Here is a 22,657-nt window from a genome sequence, read left to right on the forward strand (position 1 = left end):
ACATGCTTTTGTACTCCGAAACAATCCCCGACGATGCTACACGGATGCAGTCCACTTAGGGGCTAATTCGCCTTCTTTCACCGACGTGTTGCCTCCGCATTGTCTTCTGGGATCACAAAATGCGACTCAGACATAGGGATATGTTTGCTCGCTGGAACTACAGACGGCAATGAAACTTCCATTGCCACAAGGACCTAGAGCTGAGGACTGCGACCATCCTTGCCTCAATCTCACCTTTTCATGTACAGCGAGCTCCCTAGTGCTCCGAGTTAACGTTCACCTGCTGGCCGACGCATACGAAAGATTCTTGGAGTGTTGTGGGTGTGTAATGCCCAGGGATAGGAGTGAGGATCCATCATGCAGGTGGCACTTTGATGCAGGCGTACAGTGCGTATGCTGCTCTTATCACCTTCTGTCTCTCTTCTCATCGAAATGTAGCCGTATGCGCTATCACTGACGACCGACATCAACACCAGCACCCTTGTCATCGGCCCGGGATTGTATGGCAAGACAAACGACGTCAATTCCCTCTCAAGTTTACTTTGTAGCACCTTCAAAAACGATTCCTTGCTGTGAATGCGACATCTAGATTGGAGCACGCTCTTGCGTTACTCTTCTTCAGCCCGCTTTCTCAAATCGTCAATAATCTACGCTATTTTCTCACAATTCTTCCCTAGGCATTCATGCTTTTGAGAGAAATAACAACTAGAGGTACGTACTCAGCTGCTCGTACGTTGGATATGGTCCTTTGGAATGTCTTTCAAGGTTGTTGTGACTTGCCTAGCCGGTTTAAACCTTTCAACCACGACGAGATACTGAGCTTTCTGGTTACTAAGGTCCATGTTTGCAGTTGGGAGCCGGTGTTCAGAGCTTGAGAGGCTACGAAATCTTGGAATGAAGACACCTCAAATGGTATTCGGGGCGGTCACACGAACGTTGCAATAGCTCGTATCCAGTGCATTCCGGTTGCAAGCATCACAATCAGCTCCGGATAATCAGAGTCAGGTACGTATTGATATCTTTTTATAATCTTTGAAGGTGAATGTAGTGCCGGGGTAGGCGTTATCTTTACCTTGAGGGGTCTCATTATGATCGCCGCCGGTCAACTTATCGAATCAGCGCCAAGGGATCTATCGTGTATGCCTATCGTGTATGCTCCAACCTTAGCAGTTATCCCCTGTCCCTAAGGCTGATGCTTATTCTACAACAGCCCGCGTGCCTTTTTTCCCCACAGTCGCACCTTAATCATCTAACTGTGTGCTGGTGCGATATCCTCGTGCCACTACTTGATATCCAATATTGGCATCGGTATGGACATGGCCTCTCTCACCGGCCGACTCGCTGTTCACATGAAACCATATATCCAATACTGGTACGGATGGGCGGTGATATCAGAGCGCGTCTCCAGCAAGTTCAACCACCAACAGCCCAAAAAGGAAAGGTGCTATGTCAGTCCGTCGCACGGCAAGTATAGAAGAAGGGCTTCCGTATTGAATACCCCGATGATGGCAAATAGGTATTTAAGAAGCTCTCATGAAGAACTCTGAGTCAAGTCGCCGACAGGTTCTTGCTCCTTCTTCTGTTGGGTGTATCAACCTTTTCCAGCTCATACCACGGGTGTAAATCGGCCTGCCATGTCGACGCTAACGTCCAGTGATCAAGAGTCAACTCCGGCGCAGGAAACATATTACATCTTGACCGCGACATATGCTATGAGTGCGTATTCTGGTCTTTCACAGTCCAGAGGGTTCTCACTTTTGATCCAGTGGCTGGCCTGAGTGTGATCATTTTCGACACAAGTAAGCGTTAGAAACTTGACTTACGCGTCTCGCTTCTATGCTGAAACCTGCCTATGTTAGTAATAAGCATTGGTGTCGAGGTATGTGTCAATATCTTTGGTAAACATAGATGTTATTAATTCCTTGCCATTGTGCAGGTAGAGCTTGTATGGGTACGATCTAGTAGCCAGCGCTATACTCGCGGTCGTCTCATCTTGAGTAGACGAGGCGAACTTCGACTTCGAGTCGAAAGTACTACATCAAGACATTTGTGTATGCTATGATCAGTTCCTAGACACTAACATTCGGCCTTGAGCACGTTTAAGACGTGTCTTTCATCTCAAGCTGCGCTACGTTGGTTTGCTGTGGGCAATGTAAGTCGGATAATGCATACCATGGCTTTTTGACCCAGTGTACTCATGTGTTTGTCAATCATCGTAGATCAGACTTCTGTACGTGGTACTATTCTTATCCGCTAACAGAGACGTGATTGGCGCCAACAAGGCCTCAATATGGGTGTACCTTTATCATCGTATGTGAGTGGAGTCGATAAGAGTGACGCCAAACGTATCGATCTTATGATTTTCTCCATTGCCAGGGGTACGTTGGTGGAAAGCCAGTTCAGTGTTTTGTAGCATATGACTGATACTGACCTGTACCAATATTCCAGATGTAAGCTCATAAGCTGGATTATGTACACCATGTCTGACATATGGATTGTTCTACCAGGCTATCAACTATACATCGCAGAAGAGGTCGGTATCTACATCCTGACATTTCTTCTACAAGGTGCGTTGCATTCGATGATCGCAGCGCTGAGTACCTAGTAACTGATCATACATACATAGGAATGATGGCAGTCCGAGTATGGGTGCTGCTAGGCATGCAACGCAGAATATTCGTCTTTCTGCTCACAACCTTTGTTGTTTCCCAAAGTATCGCTCTTGCCAACGCTGTCCTGTTCTTAACTGCATACGGCGGAATATCAGGTACATGGTTGTTTGACGGTCATTGCATGACACGCATATTAATATTGGTGTTCTCAGATCGCGTCGACGAGCACGTTGCAAAAGACTGCTGGGCACGGGGTACTCTCCCGCCTTGGAGCACGTGGCTTATACCCTGGTCAAACGGAATGCTCGCAGCGTTTGAGCTCATACTTTGCCTGTTTGCGGTTCATTACCTCATCAAAGTATCTCGGAACCATCGTCCTGGCGGAGTGCTCACCAATAGCCTGGTCTCCACTCTTATTCGAGACAACTTTCTGTACTTCATTCTGTAAGCAAACATCTCCTCTCTTGACAGGTTGCTCCACATCTCATGGCGACTCTTGTAGGGCGTTCTTTATTCTTCTCATCACTGCATTAGAAGAGATCACATGGATACAATCGGTGATTATCTTCATCCATTCATTCTTACAGAATCGGCAGCTGCTCACGAAAACAAATTTAGTCTAAGGACCTGTACTGGACCACGTACACGGCACTCAGATACGTGTTCTACGGTATTGTAGGGCCGTGGATGATGCTTGATTTACGCAAAGAAGCGTACAGAAAGCACGCTGAGGCTAGTTCAAATAACGTTAAGCTGCTGCTACTTCCACATCAGCGACTGGGGGGTCACACCAATTGCGATGTGACTTCAAGTCAATCAGCATGAAGTACTCTCACTATGCGATTAGCGTGTTACTTAGTAGTATCATAATCGCTAGCGTCTTGTAAGCCCGCTCCTCGGATTTACGACACGCCGACACATACCTTTCGAGCCCGCTCCACGATCAGGCTTCGACAATCCTCCTATACCCAATATGACATTGGATTTGCTTCCTTCTGCTTCTATGGACGCATTCTAAACATATCTCATAAGTTTGCTACGCTCCTTTCTCGATACTGCGCCTATGGCATACTCTCTCTCTTTTCGTATTTAGACCACTGCTCCCTCGCCTTCGTCTCGATAGCTTCTTACTCTCCTGTACTTGGCTCTCTCATATTCACTCTTCCTCGCCTCCGAAATACACCGTCGTCCTATCACGCCTCGTCCGAACCTTCAGTGTTCACGCTTCGGCGTGCTTCCACGTCTCAAGATTTTATTTCTTTGATGTACATCCAGTCCTTTTGGTTTAAATTGGGAAATGACATTCGCGTTGCCTTAATTATAACGCCTCAGCCATCATGCATTATGTATGAATATAGGTCAACGGATGTTATTAATATTTCGTACAGATGAATGGTATAACAGATGGGTCCAGGAGTACTGTCATATCGTATTGGTAAAGTGACCTTTCTATGCAGATGTGGAGGCAGCGTAATGGTCATCTCACAAGACGATCATGGGCTTCGGCGCCTGCCCGGCTGGCAAACTCGGATACGAGACGGTGAGGAGACCATCTTGTATATTAGTCTTGATACCCGCCTCCTGCATGCGCGCCGTCAGGTCAGACACGGTCCCCGATATTGCACAAGAAGACTGACTGCATACATTGACTCCCTCTGAAAGCCTGAGCGTACGTTCGAACTGGCCAAACGAGCGCTCGCGGACCGCGAACCCGTTCTCCTCGCGCTCAGAGGAGACGTTTGTTTCGCCGGAAACGGTGAGACGGTTGTTGTGCAGCTGGATGCTCACGTCGTCCTTCTTAAGTCCGGGCAACTCGAAGGTCTCGGTGGCGGTGTTGTTTGCATCCTCGTGAATGTCTACCTTACAATGACTGTCAAATAAAGAGATTGAGGAGCTTACTTAGGGCGGAAGCGCTATCGAGCGGAGACTTCGCGATTTGCGTTCGCGTCTCCGCCCGAGAAACGGGAGAGGAAGGCGTCGTCAAAGAAGCGATTGAAATCAGCGAAGGGGTCGTAGACGCCACGGATGAGAGACATGTTGATTGGAGATTAGTAGATGAGGTTTGGTGACGAGAGCAGGAGGTATAGTAGCTATGTGAGTTACCGATTGTTCTTTAGCCTAGCTGAGGCCTGCGCATGGCGTCTTCAATATATCCGTCTCGATGTCTAATGATGGTGTGCGTCATGAGTATTCCTAATGATGTTTCGCGAGCTGATGGATCAACGGTAGTACTACGTAAAAATGTCCCCAACGATACGGTAGCGGAAGTGCGGGCTCGGACAAAGGTTCGGAAGAGGGAGGATTTATGTTGTGCTGTGTTTGTCTCCAGCTCAAAGAGGAAAGCCCGTTCAAGGGGCGTAGGCGTTCGAGGCCTTTCCAGGCTTGTCCCGCGCCGCTTCATGAACCCTGCTTCAAGTGTGCGCCGTCACAAGACACCGGCGTAGAACTCAAAGATGGTCTCAGCACCTCCCCTGTTCATTGCTTCGGATCAGATGAGTTGATATACGATGACGTGGAACGTGCCCTGACGAAAGCTTTGACGTATGTCTTTCTCGAGCGGAGGAAATAAGCCCAAGAGCTGGCTTTAGGAGGCCTGCACACCGAACTCACTTTCGTCGAGCAGCGAGACATCTCTCAACATACCCATATCGCACCCTACTGTACTCAACGGTTAGATCCCATGTCTGTTATTTACGGCATCTATGACCCCTTCTCTGAGCTCGACCGCCTCTTTGACAACGCGCTCGCCGCACGCTTTGGCGGTCCAGCTAGTCGGGAACATCTGAAAGGCCAGTCCTTCCGCCCCAAATACGCTTCCCGTCATTTCTCGCTCGCCAACTCGCTAACTTCCTCTACTCCAGGGTCGACGTCCTTGAGGATAGCGAGAAGAACACTGTCACGGCATCGTTTGAGCTTCCCGGGTTGAAGAAAGAGGACGTCAACATCGAGCCGCACGGCACCCGGCTCAAGATCTCTGGAGAGACTAAGATGGAGAGCGACCATGAGGAGAAGGGGTACGCGGTGCGCGAGCGATCATACGGCACATTCGAGAGGGTTTTGAGTCTCCCCAAAGGGGTTAAGGTACGCACGAAGTTACACCCATTCGATTATGACAGGGACAGAAGGTGCTGACGAAACATTACACATCGTAGGCCGAAGAAGTCAAGGCGGACATGGAGAACGGCATGTTGAGCGTCTGCTTTCCAAAGACGGCCGCCGAGCAAACGCCAAAGCGTATCATGGTGGTTTGATCGACCCACTCAGAGGGCTCTAACGCATCCGTAACTGCATTTCAGGTCTTCAAAGTACAGTATCAAAAAGAGCTGTGAGAATGGTATTTCTGAAGCGTATCTTTTGTTCTTGGGATTTATCTGAGCCGCTTTATCGAGCAAGCCTGTTCCAACGTTGATTGGGGAATCCTTTGCCGTCCATGCTGAGGTTTGGCTAGGGTCCAGGGCAACGAAGCGCCGTGATTTCATCGAGATGACATTTTTACTGTCTGCTGTCGTTCTTGTACCATCATGCTGAACCATAGAACCATCAAACCTTTCGCAACATATAACCAAGTTGCTACCCCTCTATCGTCTAGGACAACGCAAGGACAATGTATACTTTTTGCTTGGTGGTTCTGTTGTGCCATACTTAGGGTTAGCTCAAAGACGAAATACGGCTGGGGCTTTGGCGGCCTTTCTCGTGCCTTGCGCCCTCTTCCGCCCTCTTCCGCCTCCACTTGCCTTACACCTGGCCCTAACAACACTCCGGCGCGGAACACGATCAGCGATCACGATCAACGCATTCTATGTGGGTCGTCTCGGATCGATCGGGGGTTCCGGTAAAGCCTGGATTCGCGAGCAAAATGTCTGCCAGGCGTGTGCTGAATTCAAGAGTTACTCGCGATGTAAGTTGGAAGTAAGTTGAGATCCCCATTTGCCTTCCGTATTTGAGGATCCGCGCTGACCAACACATTCTCGCCTCCGAGAGTAGCCAAGGCGTTCAGCTGGAAAAGTCTCGAAATATAAGACAATGCCTCCACGACGGCTTGCCACTGAAGCCGCACTAGCCCTATAACAGCCTAGCACTAACGCATAACCAGGGGTCCTGCATAACCCTAACCCTCAGCGAGGAACGTTGTTCTGGTCTTCCATTGCAAATGCTGAAGCTGAAGCTGAAGGTGGGGCTACCGCCTCCTATTCTAAATTGGAAATTAACCACAGGGACGTAGACCCGCCGGGAAGGAGATTAATGGCCGGGTAGGGCCGGATACATGAAGTCACTCTCGTCAAATAGAAGGGATGTGGATCGGAATGGCCAAGCAATGGCCAAGTTAACTTTTTCAGCAATCAGCTGGTATCTTCCCTTACGACGGACGTCAGTGCAGGAGAGCTCCTGATGACGATATGGAAGGTATATTAGGCTGGCCCCTGTGATGTGTTTTTTTCCTCAAGCTTCGATACCTTCTTGTTCTTCTTCTCTGTCGATTCCAATCATCTCTGTCGTTTCTCTTGACAGTCATTATCCGGCTTTACGTTGGCCCGGCATGTCTCAATTACCATCCACCGATCAGGAGCCGACACCTGCGGAGATCACGTCCTATATCTTCACTACGACGTATTCCATGGGTGCGTCTCTTGTAGCCTCATCCCCTTACGGCCCACAGCACACAATGTCGGCTTACCGAAAGGTTCTTCCCTTTGCTTGATTCAGTGGCTGGGTTAGCAGTGGTTGTCTATGATCAAGGTAAGCACGGGACCCTTATTTTGTGTCAGGCCCACAGTTAACGTTATTTGGTTTAGTGCTTAGCATCGGTTCCGAGGTCCGTACTTGAAGAATTCTTACGGCGAAGAAAGGCCTCGCTGACGGCATGATGTGCAGGTCGAGCTCGTATGGGTACGCTCAAGTTGATTATACCTTTTGACACGCTCACTCTGTCTAGAAGCGGCGATCGTCGACGACGCGAAAGTGGCTCATCAAGGCGGTCTTTTACGCTGCAGTTAGCTCCTTTGTTCTTGACGTCGTTGGTGAGCGAGAAGTCTCATGGAGTACCTTTCCTTAGCTGCGGTACGGCGGTTTACTGTGGTCAATGTAAGTGGGATGACATGCGCTCTTACTTGACTGGCTCATAATTCTTCATAGAATACACACTCGTGCGTCTTTCTGTTTTTCAGTCAAGCCAGTCCGGTGACTTTCATTTACCAGTCCTTAATATTGGCGTGACGTCATCATCATATGTGAGTATCGCTAAGCTCTCGGATGATTATGAGTATTGATGCTATGGCTTACTCTGTTCTCAGGGGTAAGTGGGCTCAGGAATTGTTCAGGGAGCCGTAATTATCTGCAACATGCTGAGCGATACGGAATCGTGCGAATGCATCAGGTGTACGTTCATCGGTCAATCCACGCACCTCACTGAATTCTCACTTGCATGGTAGGCTACCGGTTATTTATCGTCGAAGAAATCACCCTCTTCTCCCTGACGTTTCTTCTGCAAGGTATGTCGCGTTTACAAATATTCGTCACCATTCGGACTCAGAGAAAGCGAATGCCCATCGATAGGGATGATGTCTGTTCGAGTGTGGATCCTCCTAGGCATGCAGCGCGAAGTCTACGTCGTTCTGCTTGTAACCTTCGTTGCTACACAAATCGTCGCCGTTGCCATGGTTGTCATGTACTTCGTGGCATACGCAGGGCCAACAGGTAAACGTCCCATCGCGGCTTGTCTTTTTTCATACGCCCTAACCTTTATTTTTTTTTCAGTACTCATCGATGAGGGCCCTGTCAAAGACTGTTTCGTTCGAGGCGAACTTCCGTCGTCATGGGGTCCGTGGTTGATCCCGTTGAATAACGGAATGCTTGCCGCATACGAACTTTTACTCTGTGCGTTCGCCATCTATTACCTCGTTCAAGGCACCAGGACCCGTGGCTCTTCGAAGTTCTTCGCGAGCAACTTGGTTTTCAAGCTTGTGAGGGATAACCTGGTATACTTCTTCCTGTAAGCGCGTCTCGTTCTTCGTTTCTTCTCGATCAATGACATTGTCTAGTGCGTTCTTCATTCTTCTCATTACTACGCTTGAGCAAATACCCGGGATCGAGATGGTGAGTGGCTGGGTGCATTTACAGAGCAATCGCTGGCGGCTTAACTGCGGATTTTCAGTCTAAAGGTCTGTACTGGACAACGTTTGCGACTCTCAGGTACCTGTTCTACGGTCTCGTAGGACCTTGGATGGTTCTTGACTTGCGCAGAGAGGCATATGAGGACCAGGTTGCAACCGAAACGGCCGATAACAATCAGCTGAGATTTCTTCGTCGTCCTCACCTGGCAACCAGCAGCGGTGATGAAGAGATCGCATAACTATCGGCCTCAAAATCCACTGCGGTTAACTCTAGCTCGCTAGTCTTTCAACGAGTATAGTGCATGTGTTCGTAGAACTATAGTGATACATTAAATTAGGCTTTAGTTAAGTCTACGACATATTATTGTAATGTATTATATTAACCTAGCGCGAGCGCCATTGTGAAGGGTGTATGTAGCGCATACCTAGATCTGCTATAAAGGCGTTCTTCCTTTCAGAACGAGACATGAGATTAGCGTTTCACAAGACAGTAGAGCGCCTCGGCGCCTATAGAGCTCCGTGCATACCTGTTTCCTACGTTTACCATCTAGATAGCTTCACAAACATATAGCGGCCTCTAATATGCACGTTATCAAGCATTCAGGCAAGCCATTAGTCACTGGTGTTGTAATGTACCACATCATAGTGAAGGCATTGTTGTACGTGAAGATAATGCCTGACGCGAGGTAGTGAGCATCGCGACTCAGCAACATCAAATCCTTAAGCATACTGGGACGTTGATGCCCAGCTCGACAACACCCTCTAAAACATGGATCACCACGACATGGAGACCATATCAATAGCCTGCATCTCCGAGGGCCTGGTCCAACGCTGTATTGTTGCTGCTGCCATTGTCGCAAGCCCAGGCTTCGCCGTACTATTAGTCGCTTGAATTAGCACCTTTATATGCTGGAAGACGCGAACACTCACGTCAGCATCATCGACTAGGATACAGCAGCCGGCGGTAGGTGCGACAAGCTCGGTGCTGCTGTCCGTGCTGTTACACGACGGCTCATCGCTTGCAGTGGTGGCAGGCTTCGTGCAATTCACCTCGACCTGCTCGATCTCGCCATCCTGTTGTGCCGTCGATGCATCAGCGTTTGGGAAAATAAAGGCCATCAGCACAGGAGAAGTCAGTACGCACATAACCGGGGCAGCACCAGACCGAGGTCCCGTTCCTGCACTGTTCGCCGTTGGGAAGAGTGTCTCGGGCGACTTTGAGAGAGGTCGTGGCGGCGATGGCCACAACAGCGGAGAAGACGACGACGGAGATGCGAGTGAACATGATGCAACGTCAAGTGAGAGGAGGAGAGGTAGGACTCGAGAGAGCGAGGGTACTGAGGAACGGAGAGAGACTTGGGCGGGTTTTTATATGTTGAAGGGCGTCGTGACGTCGCTTCATATCGTCCGATTCTGGCGGTTATGCGTTTAGGGTGCCGAACAAGATCTGACATGCATTTCATGGCGCCTGAGGCATCTGTCAGCGGATATGTAGCCGTTTGTGTCAAGGAGTCGCCGATCCAATTTCACCGCGCGAGTCAGGGAGAGTAACTTCCAGCAGTCTAAACAGTGAGACGCGTTCAGTCACAATTCCTTGGATCCCACCACTTCTACATCGCAGAAATCAGGAGAGAGAGAAACAAACAGTTGCTGAGTGACGCGGAGCAATGTCTGAGTCAGGGTTGCGAGGAATATTATTAGGACCAAGCAGCTTACTCGCTTCCTGGACAAGCACGAACGCGTAGAGTTAAAACATCCGCTTGTGTCTTTAATCACGACAATTAAACTTTCTACTCGCTTCTTCGTCAAGTACACATGGGCGCATCAACGTGTCACTCACCGGCCATATGCTCATAACCTGGATCCTGGCTGCTAAGACATCGTCATTCGTGCTGTTCCAATCGAATTTCCCATTTCGAGCGTCGCAGAGGCATAAGGATGTTTGAAGAGTGCTTCTAGAAGGTGATACGCAGGAATGTCGTCAGATGTTGGCAAGATACTACCGACCGAACCGATGTATCAGGGTTGAGACCTGTCAATGTCGGAGGCAAGTCGGAGGCAAGAACGTGTCTCGGAGGGCTTGAGCCCCGGAGTGACTATCGCCACGTGGTGGAACTCGCGTTGTGGCTAAAAGAATTGATGTTTTGAGAGAGCGGAAGGGGTCCCGACGTTTGGGCTTCTCGTCATAACATTCATGCGTAGTGTGAGCGAAGCAGTGATTAGATTGTAACCTACTATACCACGTTCTCCTGCGAACCAAGCTATCATCAATTTGCATTTCTCACGCCATACATCTCCTCGATCCCCAACTCCTTCAACGCACCCCGCCCACGCGCAACCCAGCAGGCATAGTTGCGAGCGTCGGCGAACCACATCTTCTCCCCCTCCCCTGCCTCCGCCCCGTCATTCCCTCCCTCGGCTTTGGTGTCGACTTGAGCAGCACGTGCGGTGGCTTTCTCCTCCCGCTTGCGCTGTTTCTTGAGCAGGCGCCGATTGAGCTGTGGAGCAGCTGCGTTGGGCGCGCTCGGAACAGCATTATCCTCCGTCGCCGCGGATGGTTCTCCATCGGTGGTGGAAATACCAGTCCACTCAGCTTCATCTTCGTCGACTTCGACTAAGCTTGCAGCGTCAACAGCAGTCAACGGGGGTGATAAGGAGCCATCGGTGGTGAGAGCGGCAAACAGACCACGAGCGCGGACCCATGCAGCGGCATTGCTCTCGTGCTTGAGCGCGTCGAGCACGCCAATGACAGCCAACAGAGTTGGGTCGAAGGGTTCGACATCCGCCTCCTCGCACTTCTGCGACTCTCGTGTATCATGGGCAGGGGCTTCACCGCTGATGGGGACGGATGAAGGGACGGACGAAGGAGAGTGAGAACCCGAGACATCCCGCTGTGCCCGCTTGCGCTTCTTCGACTCAGGCGACGAGCTCTCCACAGCACCAACGTTCGCCTCCGTTCCTTCTTCTTGAGCCCTGTCATCTTGTCGCCCCACTTCGCGTCCACGCTCGTGCTCAATGAGCTCAAGCGCACGCACATCCTTTGCGCGAAGTCCGCCGGTATACTCAGGAAGACAAACATGGTTGTATGGCTGGAGGCGTGCTTTGAGCGGAGAGTCGTCCAGGAGGAGCGTAGTGTGCGCTGAGTGGGCATCTGCGGCGGCAACTGGTGTAATATCTGTGTCAAGCAGGTCGTCGGAGGTGTGGATGAGTCCTGGGGGCGTGTCGGTGTCTGGGTCGAGGGGAAGTAGCGATTTGGCGGAGGCGTGGTGTCGATCCAGAGCTTTGGTGTATGTTTCTGGTGACGCATGACGATTCGAGTGGCCGGACAGGAGCATCCAAGGCTTCGCAAGATCTTTGGTCGTCTGTGTCTTTCGATCTTGGGGACGAAAGCCGACGGGGAGGATGAGGGTCAGCACATATATGCAAGAAAAGTCAAGCCGTGACTCACGATACTGATCTCTACCCAGACCCAAACTCTGCCTGTCCCATACCGCCCTCAGCTTTGCCCTCGCCTCGCCAAACACCTTATCCACCATATCGCCCACGCTATGTGGCTGTGCCGAAGACCAAACCATCGTGTCGAGCCACGCTCGCGTTTCCGGCGCGAAAAGGTACTGCACGAACGAGGGAGCATATGGGCGCGGATGTACTGAACGAAGTCTTGGCCCAAAGCCACCAGAGTTGTGTGGGTAAGGCTGAGACCCGTCGGGCGCACGGCGATTCTGCGAGCGGAAAAGGAGGGTTCCGTTCAGGTCGAGGATGAGCAGTTTGCGAGATGTACTAGGGTCCTGTATTCGAATCGAGGGCTCGAGAGAAGCATTGAGGTATTCTTCAGAAGGGCCAGAAGGAAGTGGTATAGGAGGAGGGGATGAGGTACGCGGTGGGCTTGTGGCGGGGTCTCGCGGAGGTGATGAACGGCCAAATGCAGGTTTCATCATGTATGGGGCGGGTGAGCTATCGCGTATGGGAGAGTAGCTTGGGCTTGAACGGCGTTGTGGGAGAGATGAAGTGCTTTGGGAGTGATAGTCGCGTCTTTGATAGGAGCGATCCTCGTACGCATATGCGCCTCTGCGACCACCGTGTCTATGTCCACGAGGACCGCGTGGCGGAGGGTGATATGTGTCGTGTTCAGACTGGTAGTTGTATGAGTTATACGAGCCATATGGGCCATACGAGTTTGATGGATCTGCGTAGTTGGCGTTGTAGTCGTACTGGACGTCTTGATTGTAGCTTGAGCCAGAGGAATAGCTTGAGTAGGCGCTGTACCCGTATGCGCCGTACGCGTCGTATGTTGACGAGGGTTGTGAAGGATTCCCTCCTTGAGGATACCCTCCGCGCTGAGTGCCACGGGGCATGGTGCGGTAGAGGAGCCTGAGTAGAAACGACAGCTTGGAAAAACAAAACGCAAGTGCGCGACTTGAGATCACAGATTTTGCGAGGCTGGCACATCCGGAAGCGGTTGTTTGCTCATGTTAGATTCTGAAGTTCTTGGAAAACAGATGTAAACATCCGACCGCTGCATCATGAACTAAACTTGGCATCCAGCCGACACATTGCCTTTACTTTCCAACTCGACGTCGTTCAACACGAGCGTCGACTAACGCTTGAGTATTCTGATACCTCTCTACGATGTCATGCTGCCTCGTCTTTCAAGATTGAACCCAAGCTGCCGACGCGCAACATGTAGACCGCTGCTGTCTTCCGCTCGCCATTTATATTCAGCTCCTCCCCCCATTTCGGCCTCTCGAAGTATCCTTCGGAGGCGGAAGCACACATATGAAGCACTCGATGGCGACCAGTCTGACCCCACAGAGTTCGGCGCGTACGATGTTATCCTCCCCGAAGAACCCTATGTCTGGGGCGTGGACCACATCGAATCCCGGACCGTGCCGAATCACATTCGACGCCCACATTACGCGATGCAACCCACTGGAGAGGAAGGGAAACCAGAGCCATACAGTGGCGACGGTCTCATAGGACTAGGCAGCGAGGACGAGCGCAGGCTCAGAAAGGCAGCGCGTCTGGCGAGCGAAGTGCGGGATTACGCGGGGACGCTGGTCAAGGTGAGCACCCTTGTGTCCTCATCTGCTTCATTTGCCTTATTTACACGTAACTAGCCAGGCGTTACTACAAATGCCATCGACAGCGCCGTCCATGAGTACATTGTGAAGCGGAAGGCGTATCCTTCTCCGCTCCTTTACTCCGGCTTCCCCCGTTCCTGCTGCACCAGTGTGAACAACATCGTTGCTCATGGGATACCCGATGAGTGAGCATCCCGTTTGGCTCGCTTGATACTACACCAGGGTTGACACAAGCCTCAGCCGGCCATTACAAGACGGCGACATAGTCAACGTTGACGTGACCGTGTACCTCGATGGCTTCCACGGAGACACTTCCGACACCTTCCTTGTTGGCGACGTTGTACGTTCCACTGCAGCCACCGTGCCCCTGGAGTCCGTTTCTTATCCAACATTACAGGATGACACAGGCCGCGCCCTCGTTTCGGCAACAACCGACGCCCTCGAAGCCGGCATTGCAGCGTGCAAACCTGGAGCCCCCTTTACAGGCATTGCGCGCGCAATACACGACCATGTCCTTGCTTCAAAGCTTCCTCACATTGTCTGCCAGTCTTTTACGGGACACGGCATCGGGCGAGAGTTCCATCGCCCGCCGTGGATATTCCATACTCGTACGCCTTCTGCCCTCCTGCCGTACTCTTCGCGCTAATAAAACATATGATACAGTGAACGAGGAGCCGGGCATCATGCAGCCTGGTCACTGCTTCACAATCGAGGTACGATTCTTGTTTCCTAGGTCGCTTCGCGAACGCTTACACCATGCATTGCAATTTGCGCAGCCCTGCCTTATACAAGGATCGAACCCAAGGATATGGATATTCCCAGACGGCTGGACGGCATCCACTGAGGTACGGCCTTCTATCCGCCACATTGATCTGAACCGCTGACCTTTGGATACCCAGAATTGCGCACGGAGCGCCCAAGCAGAACACATGGTCCTCATCACAGAAGATGGGGCAGAGGTTCTCACTCGGTAACTCGCGTAACGCTAGGTGCTCGCATGTATCGACGTGCCGTCTCGTTATCTATCCCATTTGCTTTCGACGTGAATTTGCTTTACTTGGATTGTCTGACATCCTCACTGTCTCGTTCTGTCGTCATCTTGTCGGGAGCCTACCCATGCTCTACGGCGAATGTTCCTGGTATCAGACTTTCTTGTCGACATACGCAGTCGATAACTCTTTAGTCGTGTTGTCAACCAGTACGCGGCGTGCCGGGTGTGAGCACCTTGCACGATGCCACCCAGCCATTCTTTTCATGCTGGAATTCACTTGCTCGTTTTATTGCTGTCTTTTCGGAGGCCAAGCCCACAGCTGCGCACACCTTGAACGGATCTCAGTATCTCAAGATCTCAAAGAAGCGTGATTGACGCCTTACGAACCAAGGTTAGCTTTACGATACAGTACCTTAAGGGTGTCTTGGGGAGCGATAAGACCACCAGAGCCAGCGGGACACTCCGCTTCATGTCCATACTTATCATGTCCATTGCCTCGCTTGACCCGCTTTCCCCAGGACCTGTCCCGCTGGCATAGAAGAAGCCAAAACAACATTTCGTGCGTCAGTAGTCCACCGTTCTGCCGATTTTCACCTTTAACCTTATATCCGTCTCAGACATGTCTACTTTAGACACGTTGCGAAACCACGTCCGCCAAGAATTCGAGAGCTATGTCAATAACCATATACCAATACGCATCATTCAGTGCGACGACACTAGACGCCTGAAGTTGGTTGGGCGTCGAGAAGTCAGAGAATATTTCCAACGTCATCTCGACCAGCTTGAGCTGGGGGAGCCTGCAGGTGCCGAGCTTCACGCACAGAGAGCACACGTCAAGGACCTGGTGCGGAAGACGGTCCGCTACGCTATCCTCTCCCACAGGTGGTCGGACCACGAAGTCACTTTCCATGACTTTGGCAGAATATGGTTCTTCAAGCCAGCTGGATGGACCAAGGTTGCCCGTTTCTGCGCCGAGGCAGCACGCCAGGGCATGCGCTTCGCGTGGATCGACACATGCTGTATTGACAAAGCGAGCAGCGCTGAGCTGGATGAGTCCATTCGGTCCATGTTCAAGTGGTACCGGAATTCGGCACTCTGCATCATCCACCTTTCCCAGACTGCGTCGCTGGACGACATGGCCGGGGATGACTGGTTCCGCAGAGGCTGGACGCTCCAGGAGCTTTTAGCTCCGGAAAAGGTCCAGTTCTTCAACAGGAGCTGGGACCGTCTCACTCCTCTTTCACTTCATAACGACAAGGATCCGACCTCGCTCAGCCAAACTTTGGAAATTGCCGCTGTGGTGACAGGTATACCTCTGGACGAGCTGAGGAGTTTTGATCCATCTCCTCGGAAGGTCGACGAGCGCATGACGTGGGCAGCAAACCGGGTGGTCACTAGGGAAGAGGACACGGCGTACTCTCTCATGGGACTCTTCGACGTCTCCATCTCGACGGCATACGGAGAGGGCCTTGATCGCGCATTCTGTCGTCTCGTGGAGGCTATCATGATGGCCGGAGGCGACCCTTCCGTCCTCAACTGGGGAGGTCTTCCAGCCAAGAATCACACATCCGCGTGTATGCCTGCGTCACCAGCGAGCTATCAGAATCACCCGGAGCGCAGCTCTCACAACATATGTCGGATGGATGTAGCCCTTACTAGCAAGGGTCTGCGTGTTCCTCTCGTCATTATTCCTCTGGATTTCTTAGGGTTCAGCAATGGAAAATATTCCTTCTCGTTGACCGACGACCCTTCACGGGGCATCTCGAAGCTCGCATTCACCGTTACCAGCTTGGAGGACTCAAGTTCGGAAAATGGCGGCCGTCCGAGAAGTGACAGCACCTACGCCCTTGGCGTCACAAGTTATTTTCCTCTCACTCCTATCACGAGACGGTCGGAGGAAGATGAGGTGGCGGTTTTCCCTCCTCTCGTCGGATGGCTTCTCGAAAAAATGACGAGTCGAGACTTCTTCTTCCTGATGTGGGAACACGCGACATACATGTCGTGGAGAAGGGTTCCGACCACGCCAATATGCATTCATCCGGAAAATATCCAACCTTTGATGCTTAAAAAGGATATGTTAGAAACCATATACTTGTAGATCCGATACCTTGTTGCTTGCGTAGTTTATAATGCTCTATTATCATGGTACATCTAGGATGATAAAAGTACAACGTATGTTGGAGTAGGGAGGGTTGGACCGAGCCTCGAGGAAGGCGCGATGCAGTAGTTTAGGGCCGGCATGGCCAGCGTAGGCAGTATATAGCATGTTCGCGCGTGTTCGTAGCTACTCATCCCTGCTATACGAGTACTCTTGCAGTCGCCGTCTCCAGGACTAGGACCGTCCAAACGTGTCGGCCATACCGTTTGATATAGCCTGAGGGTGTTGTCGTTACCTCATCCTGTCAGTTGCATAGGCCCAATAAGATCATCTCGGGATTTTCCTACAGGAAACCACAGCGGCCACAGCATATCGAACCGACCTGATACTCAGGTCTCAGGAACTAAGTAATATTTGTGCTACTTTGAGAGTGTGTCCTGTACAAGTCCTGTATGTACCAGTACGGCCGTTTCACAGCCAAGCCGAGTATTCATTCTCCGCTTCATATCAGTTATTATCATTCAATCGCTCCGCGTGTTTCGTTTCTCCCAGAATCACTTGCGACTCGCCAATAGAATAATTCAAGGGCATTATGTTGTGAGCCATTGAAGAGTCTCTCGCTATACTGACCGGATATCTAAGTACCTATTCAGCCCAGATGTATCCAGCTCAGATGCGCTACGGAACGAAATTCGACGAGAGTTTAAGAGATACGTCGAGAACGACATACCGATACGCTTAATCCAGTGCAATGCCAACGGCGATCTCAAACTCGTGGGGCGTCGGGAGGTGAGGGAACACTTACAGCCTGTCATCGGCCAAATCCAATTTGGCGAGCTCGAAGAAGTCAGTTCTCGCCTGGGAAACTATTCCAACGAGCATTTAGTCAAGAAGGTGGTCAGCTACGCCATTCTCTCGCACAGGTGGTCGGACGACGAGGTATCGTTCCAAGACTTCGGACAGAAACGGTCTTTCAAGTCCGCCGGGTGGATCAAAATCGTTCGTTTCTGCGCCGAGGCGGCGCGTCAGGGCATGCATTATGCGTGGATTGATACGTGCTGCATTGACAAGACGAGCAGCGCAGAGTTGGACGAGTCTATCCGGTCAATGTTCAAGTGGTATCGGAACTCAACACTCTGCATTACCCACCTTGATCAGACGATGTCCCTAGAGGACATGGTCAGCGATGAATGGTTCCGCAGAGGCTGGACGCTCCAGGAGCTTTTAGCTCCAAGAAGGATCCAGTTCTTCAACAAGACCTGGGACTGTCTCTCTATTTTACAAGCAGATGGTGATGGAGGAAAGAGTGACAAATCACAGGACGACGAGAGACGGGTGACTGACATCGCTTTGTGCGTTGCCTCCGAAGTTACCGGGATACCCTTGGAGGACCTAGAGCGGTTTCATCCATCTCCTCGCTACGTTGACAAGCGCATGAAGTGGGCAGCGAATCGGGAGGTCACCAGAGTGGAGGATGTAGCATACTCTCTCATGGGCATCTTCAACGTCTCCATCTCAGCAGCGTACGGAGAAGGCTTCGACCGGGCGTTCTGTCGCCTCGTCGAAGCCATCATGATTTCCGGCGGTGATCCCTCCATACTCAACTGGGCAGGACATTCAGCTCAGCATTTCACCACGCGGTGCATGCCCGCTTCCCCGGCCAGCTATCTGAACCAACCGAAAATCCATCCATCAGCGTACGGTCTTCAAGCGGATATGGCCCTCACTAGCAAGGGTTTGCGCCACTCCATTGTCATCATCCCTCTGATCCTCAGCAAGGTTCGCGAAGGAGGATATACCTTCTCTTTTACCAATGGTTCTCTCCCTATGGTCGAGTTAAACGTCAAGTTGTTGGAGAATATCGGGTTGAGGTCAATCCGAGTCATGAGGTCCTATGCTTTCGGCGCCACAATCTACACATTGACCAAAGACCCGCATTCAAGAGAGCTTTACGTGGATATTTACCCTCCCCTAATAGGATGGATCCTAGTGGGAACGTCAGACCCGCTAACGCAAGACAACGAAGGCCAGTCATGGATGAGGATTGCAACCACTCCAATAGACATTCCTTTTCAAATCGCTCCGTTGAGAGTCAAGAGGAATATGGTGAAAACAGTTTACTTGTAGTGACGAAACCTTTTGTTCGTTTACTTTAGCTCAGAATGTACGAGATTTACATCATGAGTAGAACATTGGTCGCATCACGAACATTTACAAGATGCGTGTAAATTTACGTAGCCTTGCTTTATCCAAGGTTCGACCCATGGATATGGATCCCAGATCATGATGGCTGGACACCATCCACCAAAGTAATATATTCTTTTTTTGCCACATTGATATCAGCTGCTGGCCTTTGTATACCTGGAACTGCGCACGGAGCCTCCAAGCAGAACACATGATCCTCGACACACAGAATATTGGGCAGAAGTTCTCACTCTTTCACCTGCGTAATTATCGCTAGATGCTCACATGCACCAATGTGCAGCCTTTTTATTTATGTGATTATGCTTCCGAGATGATCTCAATCTACTTGCAATTTTGTCTGATACCCCATGTTTGACGGAGTTTTTCTGGCACTAATTTTTTCCCTGTTGGACTAGGGAGGATCAGACCGAGCCTTGAGGAAGGCACGATGCGTAGTTTAGGGCCGGCATGGCCAGCGTAGTCGGTACATAGCGTGTTCGCGCGTGTTAGTAGTCACTCATCCCAGCTATACGAGGTGTCTCGTCGTCGTCTTCTCCAGGAGTACCCACTCCACTGTGCTGCACTGTGAGAGCCGCAAGCACTGTCTCGTCTCATCCGTACGGGAGTGGCGACAGCGGTTGGCGCCGACACAGCCGTAACGTTGGTGATATGGCGCTAGTGCCGACTCGAGCTGGTTACCTGACATATACTCAGGGTTCTGACAGAAGAGACGCGTTTAAATTCTTTCTGTCACGTTCTAGCCTACGTATCTAAATAATGCATATAGCGGTCGTCTTGCATTTGCGACAACTAACTTACGTGTCTGGCGCAAGGTGAAGAAGTTGCTACTACTCTTACCGCTTAGAGGCTGTACAGTCTCCGACATGACCTCGTATGGGTACGCTTGACACGACTATGTTGAACATCGTCTCTTTCTGATCGTAAAATGAACAGACACGGCGGGCGTCAACGCGAAACTGGTTCGGTAAGGCGCTTTTTTACGCCGTGGTGAGTGTCTGCGTACTTGTTTATTTGTGTGTGGTGGTAATACTTCTGTCAGCTGTGATTGTGAGTGGGACGGGTAAATTTTCATACATTTGCTAACACATACGTTTTTCTTTCTTAGATCACACGTACGTAAGTCTTACTATCTGTTAATACCATATTAGTCTTACAAGTCGTGTTTACAAGTCCTTAATATCGGTGCACTCTCATCATCAGGAGTGAGCGCACCTGATACATTTACGATCACACCTACTTAATTCGCGACGGATTTTGTTTTCAGGGGTAAGTCGTGGTATAGAATCTTTGTATTATCGAACCGAGCCGAGCGGTACGAACTTGACAGTTGTAAGTTTGCTCGTTGCTTCTTGCGCATCGCCGATACCTAATTACGGCAGGCTATCGACTCTATATCGTAGAAGAGATTACTATTGTAACTGTGAGGTTAAGGGTTTGTACTAGACAACCTTTGCGACCCTCAGATATGTGTTCTATGGTCTCACAGGACCATGGATGGTTCTTGATATATGCAAGAAAGCATACGATGAATATGTCGAATCGCGTTCGGCCAGCGTAAAGTTGAGGCTGCTCCGAGTCCCGCGCTCGCAAACGAGGACTCATAGCAATAGCAAAAACATTCCCCGTGTATATCATTACGAGCACCGTAGCAACGACTTATTCTAGCTTACTCTAATGCGACTCGTTTCATGTGTGTGCATGAACTCATCCTTGCCCTGAAGGCACACCTTGCCTCATATTTGGATCCAACACGCGTTCAAACTCTGTAGTGACTCAATGAACGAGAAACATCGGTGCCATTGCGATAATGCACAGAGCGGTGTGAACATGATGCGACTACATATCATACAAATCGTACTCATACAACTAACATCAGGACATCCTTCTGTTTATGCGAATCACTGCAGGCTTGGATAAGAGAGTCTCACAAGACAGCAATACGCTTCGGCGCTTGTTCGGCCGGCGCCTTCGGGAACGTGATGGTAAGGAGGCCATCTTGCATGTTCGCTTTGATATCCTCCTCCTGTACATTCGACGTCAGATACCTCCATTTGATCATAGATAAGATTGCGCGCGCAACCCACCTTGGTGCCCTCTGCAAGCCTGAGCGTACGTTCGAATTGGCCAAACGATCGCTCGCGCACCGCGAACCCGTCCTCCTCGCGCTCAGAGGAGACGTTTGTTTCGCCGGAGACGGTGAGACGGTTGTTGTGCAGCTGGATGCTCACGTCATCCTTCTTAAGTCCGGGCAACTCGAAGGTCGCGGTGACGGTGTTGTTCGCGTCCTCGTGGATATCTACCCTGCGACAAGAGTCAGCCCGATATATCAGATACATAGAGAAAAGATCGCGCACTTGGGACGGAAAGGCTGTCGAGCAGAAACGTCACGGTTCGCGTTGGCGCTTCCACCCGAGAAACGGGTGAGGAAGGCATCGTCGAAGAAGCGCCCGAACTCGGTGAAGGGGTCGTAGACACTGCGAATAAGAGCCATGATGGGTGGTACGAAGAGATGAGATTAGGTCAAGCAAGCGGCTAGAGTTGGCTTCTGTTGTTGGAGGGCCGTCGACTGTTGTTTCTGAGAGATCTATTTGCATGCCAGCTTTATATACTTGTCGACGGCCAGTGCCTGCGTATGTGCAGGTGATTTTGCGGCAAGAAACTGTGCTGTGATGACGCGAGAAGTGACGGGTCAGACATAGCGAGATCTGGAACTGCCTGGAAAGACACAGCAGTGGGGAATGCGAGTCTGCGAGGGCAGGGATCCCCGGCGTTACTGTTTTGCCATATTTGTCCTTAGCTCAAAAAGGAAAGACTGTTCAGAGGTGTTCTAGGATTTTCCAGCCTTGTCCCGAACTCCCGCGCCTTCCTCCTCGCAGTTCACTGGCAGTACAGACTGAAAGGGCCGATCATAATCCACCTCCACTCAGTGGTTTTTGATTGTGTATATACTCTGAGTTCCCAACGCAAAGCATTCTCAGAACAAAGATACCACAAAGTCACCTATAGTATTGGCACACTGGAAAGTGGTACGTATGAGACGGGGGCAGCACCAAAACTAGGGTCTCGCAACTTGTTCGGTTCCGGGTGAGAACTTACGAGATAGAAACATCTGCTTGTGGTTTATTGCGAAGAACGAACGTTCAAAGTCTTGTTCGCGACTACATTGATAAACACGAGTCGTACCGTTCACTGACCACCGACTTGGTCGCTTGTGATAATTTGAACTTGACTATCAAGAACTGCCACTAATTCGTATCGATGCTTCTCCAGCAGGCATGCAAGAACGTCAATAGGGGTTGCCAAGAGGTCATTGAGTGATGCAAGGTGCCAGTGTCAAAGCTTGCAGACATGTCGACGTCGGAAGCAGGAGCACGTCTGTTGGGATATTACTCGGAGGAGTGACTGTGGTCGGAGCTTATAGCGCACTCCGAAATCCTTATCTGATTGTAGGCACACAGCAAAAATGAGCCGATACCGGCGCTATAGTGTAGTGGTTATCACTCAGGATTCTGATCGGAGATTCCTGTAACCCAGGTTCGAGCCCTGGTAGCGCCTCGTTG

General features: G+C 50.8%; 9 protein-coding genes and 1 non-coding gene across 10 annotated transcripts; 6 read left to right on the top strand and 4 right to left on the bottom strand.

Annotated features, from left to right (window-relative positions):
• Window positions 1-2,821: 2,821 nt before the first annotated feature.
• On the top strand, window positions 2,822-3,655 carry CONPUDRAFT_84975 (uncharacterized protein). Its single transcript, XM_007775433.1, has 3 exons — window positions 2,822-3,056; window positions 3,115-3,169; window positions 3,231-3,655. The coding sequence occupies exons 1-3, from the start codon at window positions 2,914-2,916 to the stop codon at window positions 3,435-3,437; spliced, it is 405 nt and encodes a 134-aa protein (XP_007773623.1). The 5' UTR covers window positions 2,822-2,913; the 3' UTR covers window positions 3,438-3,655.
• A 439-nt stretch (window positions 3,656-4,094) lies between these two features.
• CONPUDRAFT_158417 (HSP20-like chaperone) lies at window positions 4,095-4,648 on the bottom strand (the record flags this gene model as incomplete). Its single annotated transcript, XM_007775434.1, has 3 exons — window positions 4,095-4,193; window positions 4,257-4,472; window positions 4,541-4,648. 3 exons carry the CDS (start codon window positions 4,646-4,648, stop codon window positions 4,095-4,097), a joined length of 423 nt encoding a protein of 140 aa, XP_007773624.1.
• Window positions 4,649-5,292: 644 nt separating this feature from the next.
• CONPUDRAFT_168942 (HSP20-like chaperone) lies at window positions 5,293-5,863 on the top strand (the record flags this gene model as incomplete). The annotated part of the gene is made up of 3 exons (XM_007775435.1): window positions 5,293-5,405; window positions 5,474-5,693; window positions 5,765-5,863. The coding sequence occupies 3 exons, from the start codon at window positions 5,293-5,295 to the stop codon at window positions 5,861-5,863; spliced, it is 432 nt and encodes a 143-aa protein (XP_007773625.1).
• A 1,286-nt stretch (window positions 5,864-7,149) lies between these two features.
• Window positions 7,150-8,961, top strand: CONPUDRAFT_158419 (uncharacterized protein; the record flags this gene model as incomplete). Its single annotated transcript, XM_007775436.1, has 14 exons — window positions 7,150-7,231; window positions 7,317-7,349; window positions 7,406-7,425; window positions 7,485-7,499; window positions 7,546-7,602; window positions 7,666-7,694; window positions 7,746-7,756; window positions 7,809-7,840; window positions 7,931-7,988; window positions 8,042-8,101; window positions 8,166-8,306; window positions 8,367-8,601; window positions 8,651-8,705; window positions 8,764-8,961. The coding sequence occupies 14 exons, from the start codon at window positions 7,150-7,152 to the stop codon at window positions 8,959-8,961; spliced, it is 1,026 nt and encodes a 341-aa protein (XP_007773626.1).
• A 535-nt stretch (window positions 8,962-9,496) lies between these two features.
• On the bottom strand, window positions 9,497-10,007 carry CONPUDRAFT_76744 (uncharacterized protein; the record flags this gene model as incomplete). Its single annotated transcript, XM_007775437.1, has 3 exons — window positions 9,497-9,631; window positions 9,653-9,796; window positions 9,867-10,007. The coding sequence occupies 3 exons, from the start codon at window positions 10,005-10,007 to the stop codon at window positions 9,497-9,499; spliced, it is 420 nt and encodes a 139-aa protein (XP_007773627.1).
• An 874-nt stretch (window positions 10,008-10,881) lies between these two features.
• On the bottom strand, window positions 10,882-12,815 carry CONPUDRAFT_111312 (uncharacterized protein). The gene is made up of 4 exons (XM_007775438.1): window positions 12,171-12,815; window positions 12,033-12,098; window positions 11,569-11,861; window positions 10,882-11,508 (listed from the first exon to the last, which is right to left on the bottom strand). The coding sequence occupies exons 1-4, from the start codon at window positions 12,658-12,660 to the stop codon at window positions 10,990-10,992; spliced, it is 1,368 nt and encodes a 455-aa protein (XP_007773628.1). The 5' UTR covers window positions 12,661-12,815; the 3' UTR covers window positions 10,882-10,989.
• A 541-nt stretch (window positions 12,816-13,356) lies between these two features.
• Window positions 13,357-15,124, top strand: CONPUDRAFT_130989 (methionyl aminopeptidase; the record flags this gene model as incomplete). Its single annotated transcript, XM_007775439.1, has 7 exons — window positions 13,357-13,785; window positions 13,840-13,988; window positions 14,044-14,143; window positions 14,201-14,411; window positions 14,467-14,516; window positions 14,580-14,648; window positions 14,703-15,124. The coding sequence occupies 7 exons, from the start codon at window positions 13,357-13,359 to the stop codon at window positions 14,775-14,777; spliced, it is 1,083 nt and encodes a 360-aa protein (XP_007773629.1). The 3' UTR covers window positions 14,778-15,124.
• A 289-nt stretch (window positions 15,125-15,413) lies between these two features.
• CONPUDRAFT_130992 (HET-domain-containing protein) lies at window positions 15,414-18,835 on the top strand (the record flags this gene model as incomplete). The annotated part of the gene is made up of 2 exons (XM_007775440.1): window positions 15,414-16,020; window positions 18,193-18,835. Coding segments are annotated over 2 exons (1,248 nt in total), but the record flags the coding sequence as incomplete, so codon positions are not given.
• A 2,186-nt stretch (window positions 18,836-21,021) lies between these two features.
• CONPUDRAFT_64705 (HSP20-like chaperone) lies at window positions 21,022-21,588 on the bottom strand (the record flags this gene model as incomplete). Its single annotated transcript, XM_007775164.1, has 3 exons — window positions 21,022-21,120; window positions 21,182-21,398; window positions 21,452-21,588. The coding sequence occupies 3 exons, from the start codon at window positions 21,586-21,588 to the stop codon at window positions 21,022-21,024; spliced, it is 453 nt and encodes a 150-aa protein (XP_007773354.1).
• Window positions 21,589-22,573: 985 nt separating this feature from the next.
• On the top strand, window positions 22,574-22,652 carry CONPUDRAFT_t107. The gene has a single exon. It is a non-coding gene; the product is annotated as a tRNA-Gln (tRNA).
• The last annotated feature ends 5 nt before the right edge of the window (window positions 22,653-22,657 follow it).

This window comes from Coniophora puteana (genome assembly GCF_000271625.1).
Source record: "Coniophora puteana RWD-64-598 SS2 unplaced genomic scaffold CONPUscaffold_14, whole genome shotgun sequence".
In the NCBI taxonomy this organism is placed as follows: Eukaryota; Fungi; Basidiomycota; class Agaricomycetes; order Boletales; family Coniophoraceae; genus Coniophora; species Coniophora puteana.

Bases quoted from the DNA above. Each gene is read 5' to 3' on its own strand.
- CONPUDRAFT_84975 (XM_007775433.1), top strand. From the start codon at position 2,914: ATGCTCGCAGCGTTTGAGCTCATACTTTGCCTGTTTGCGGTTCATTAC. The intron at 3,057-3,114 runs GTAAGCAAACAT...CGACTCTTGTAG, and splicing joins AACTTTCTGTACTTCATTCT to GGCGTTCTTTATTCTTCTCA. The intron at 3,170-3,230 runs GTGATTATCTTC...AAACAAATTTAG, and splicing joins AGATCACATGGATACAATCG to TCTAAGGACCTGTACTGGAC.
- CONPUDRAFT_111312 (XM_007775438.1), bottom strand. From the start codon at position 12,660: ATGATGAAACCTGCATTTGGCCGTTCATCACCTCCGCGAGACCCCGCC. The intron at 12,099-12,170 runs GTGAGTCACGGC...TTCGTCCCCAAG, and splicing joins TCTGGGTAGAGATCAGTATC to ATCGAAAGACACAGACGACC. The intron at 11,862-12,032 runs GTCATGCGTCAC...ATGCCCACTCAG, and splicing joins CCTGTCCGGCCACTCGAATC to CGCACACTACGCTCCTCCTG.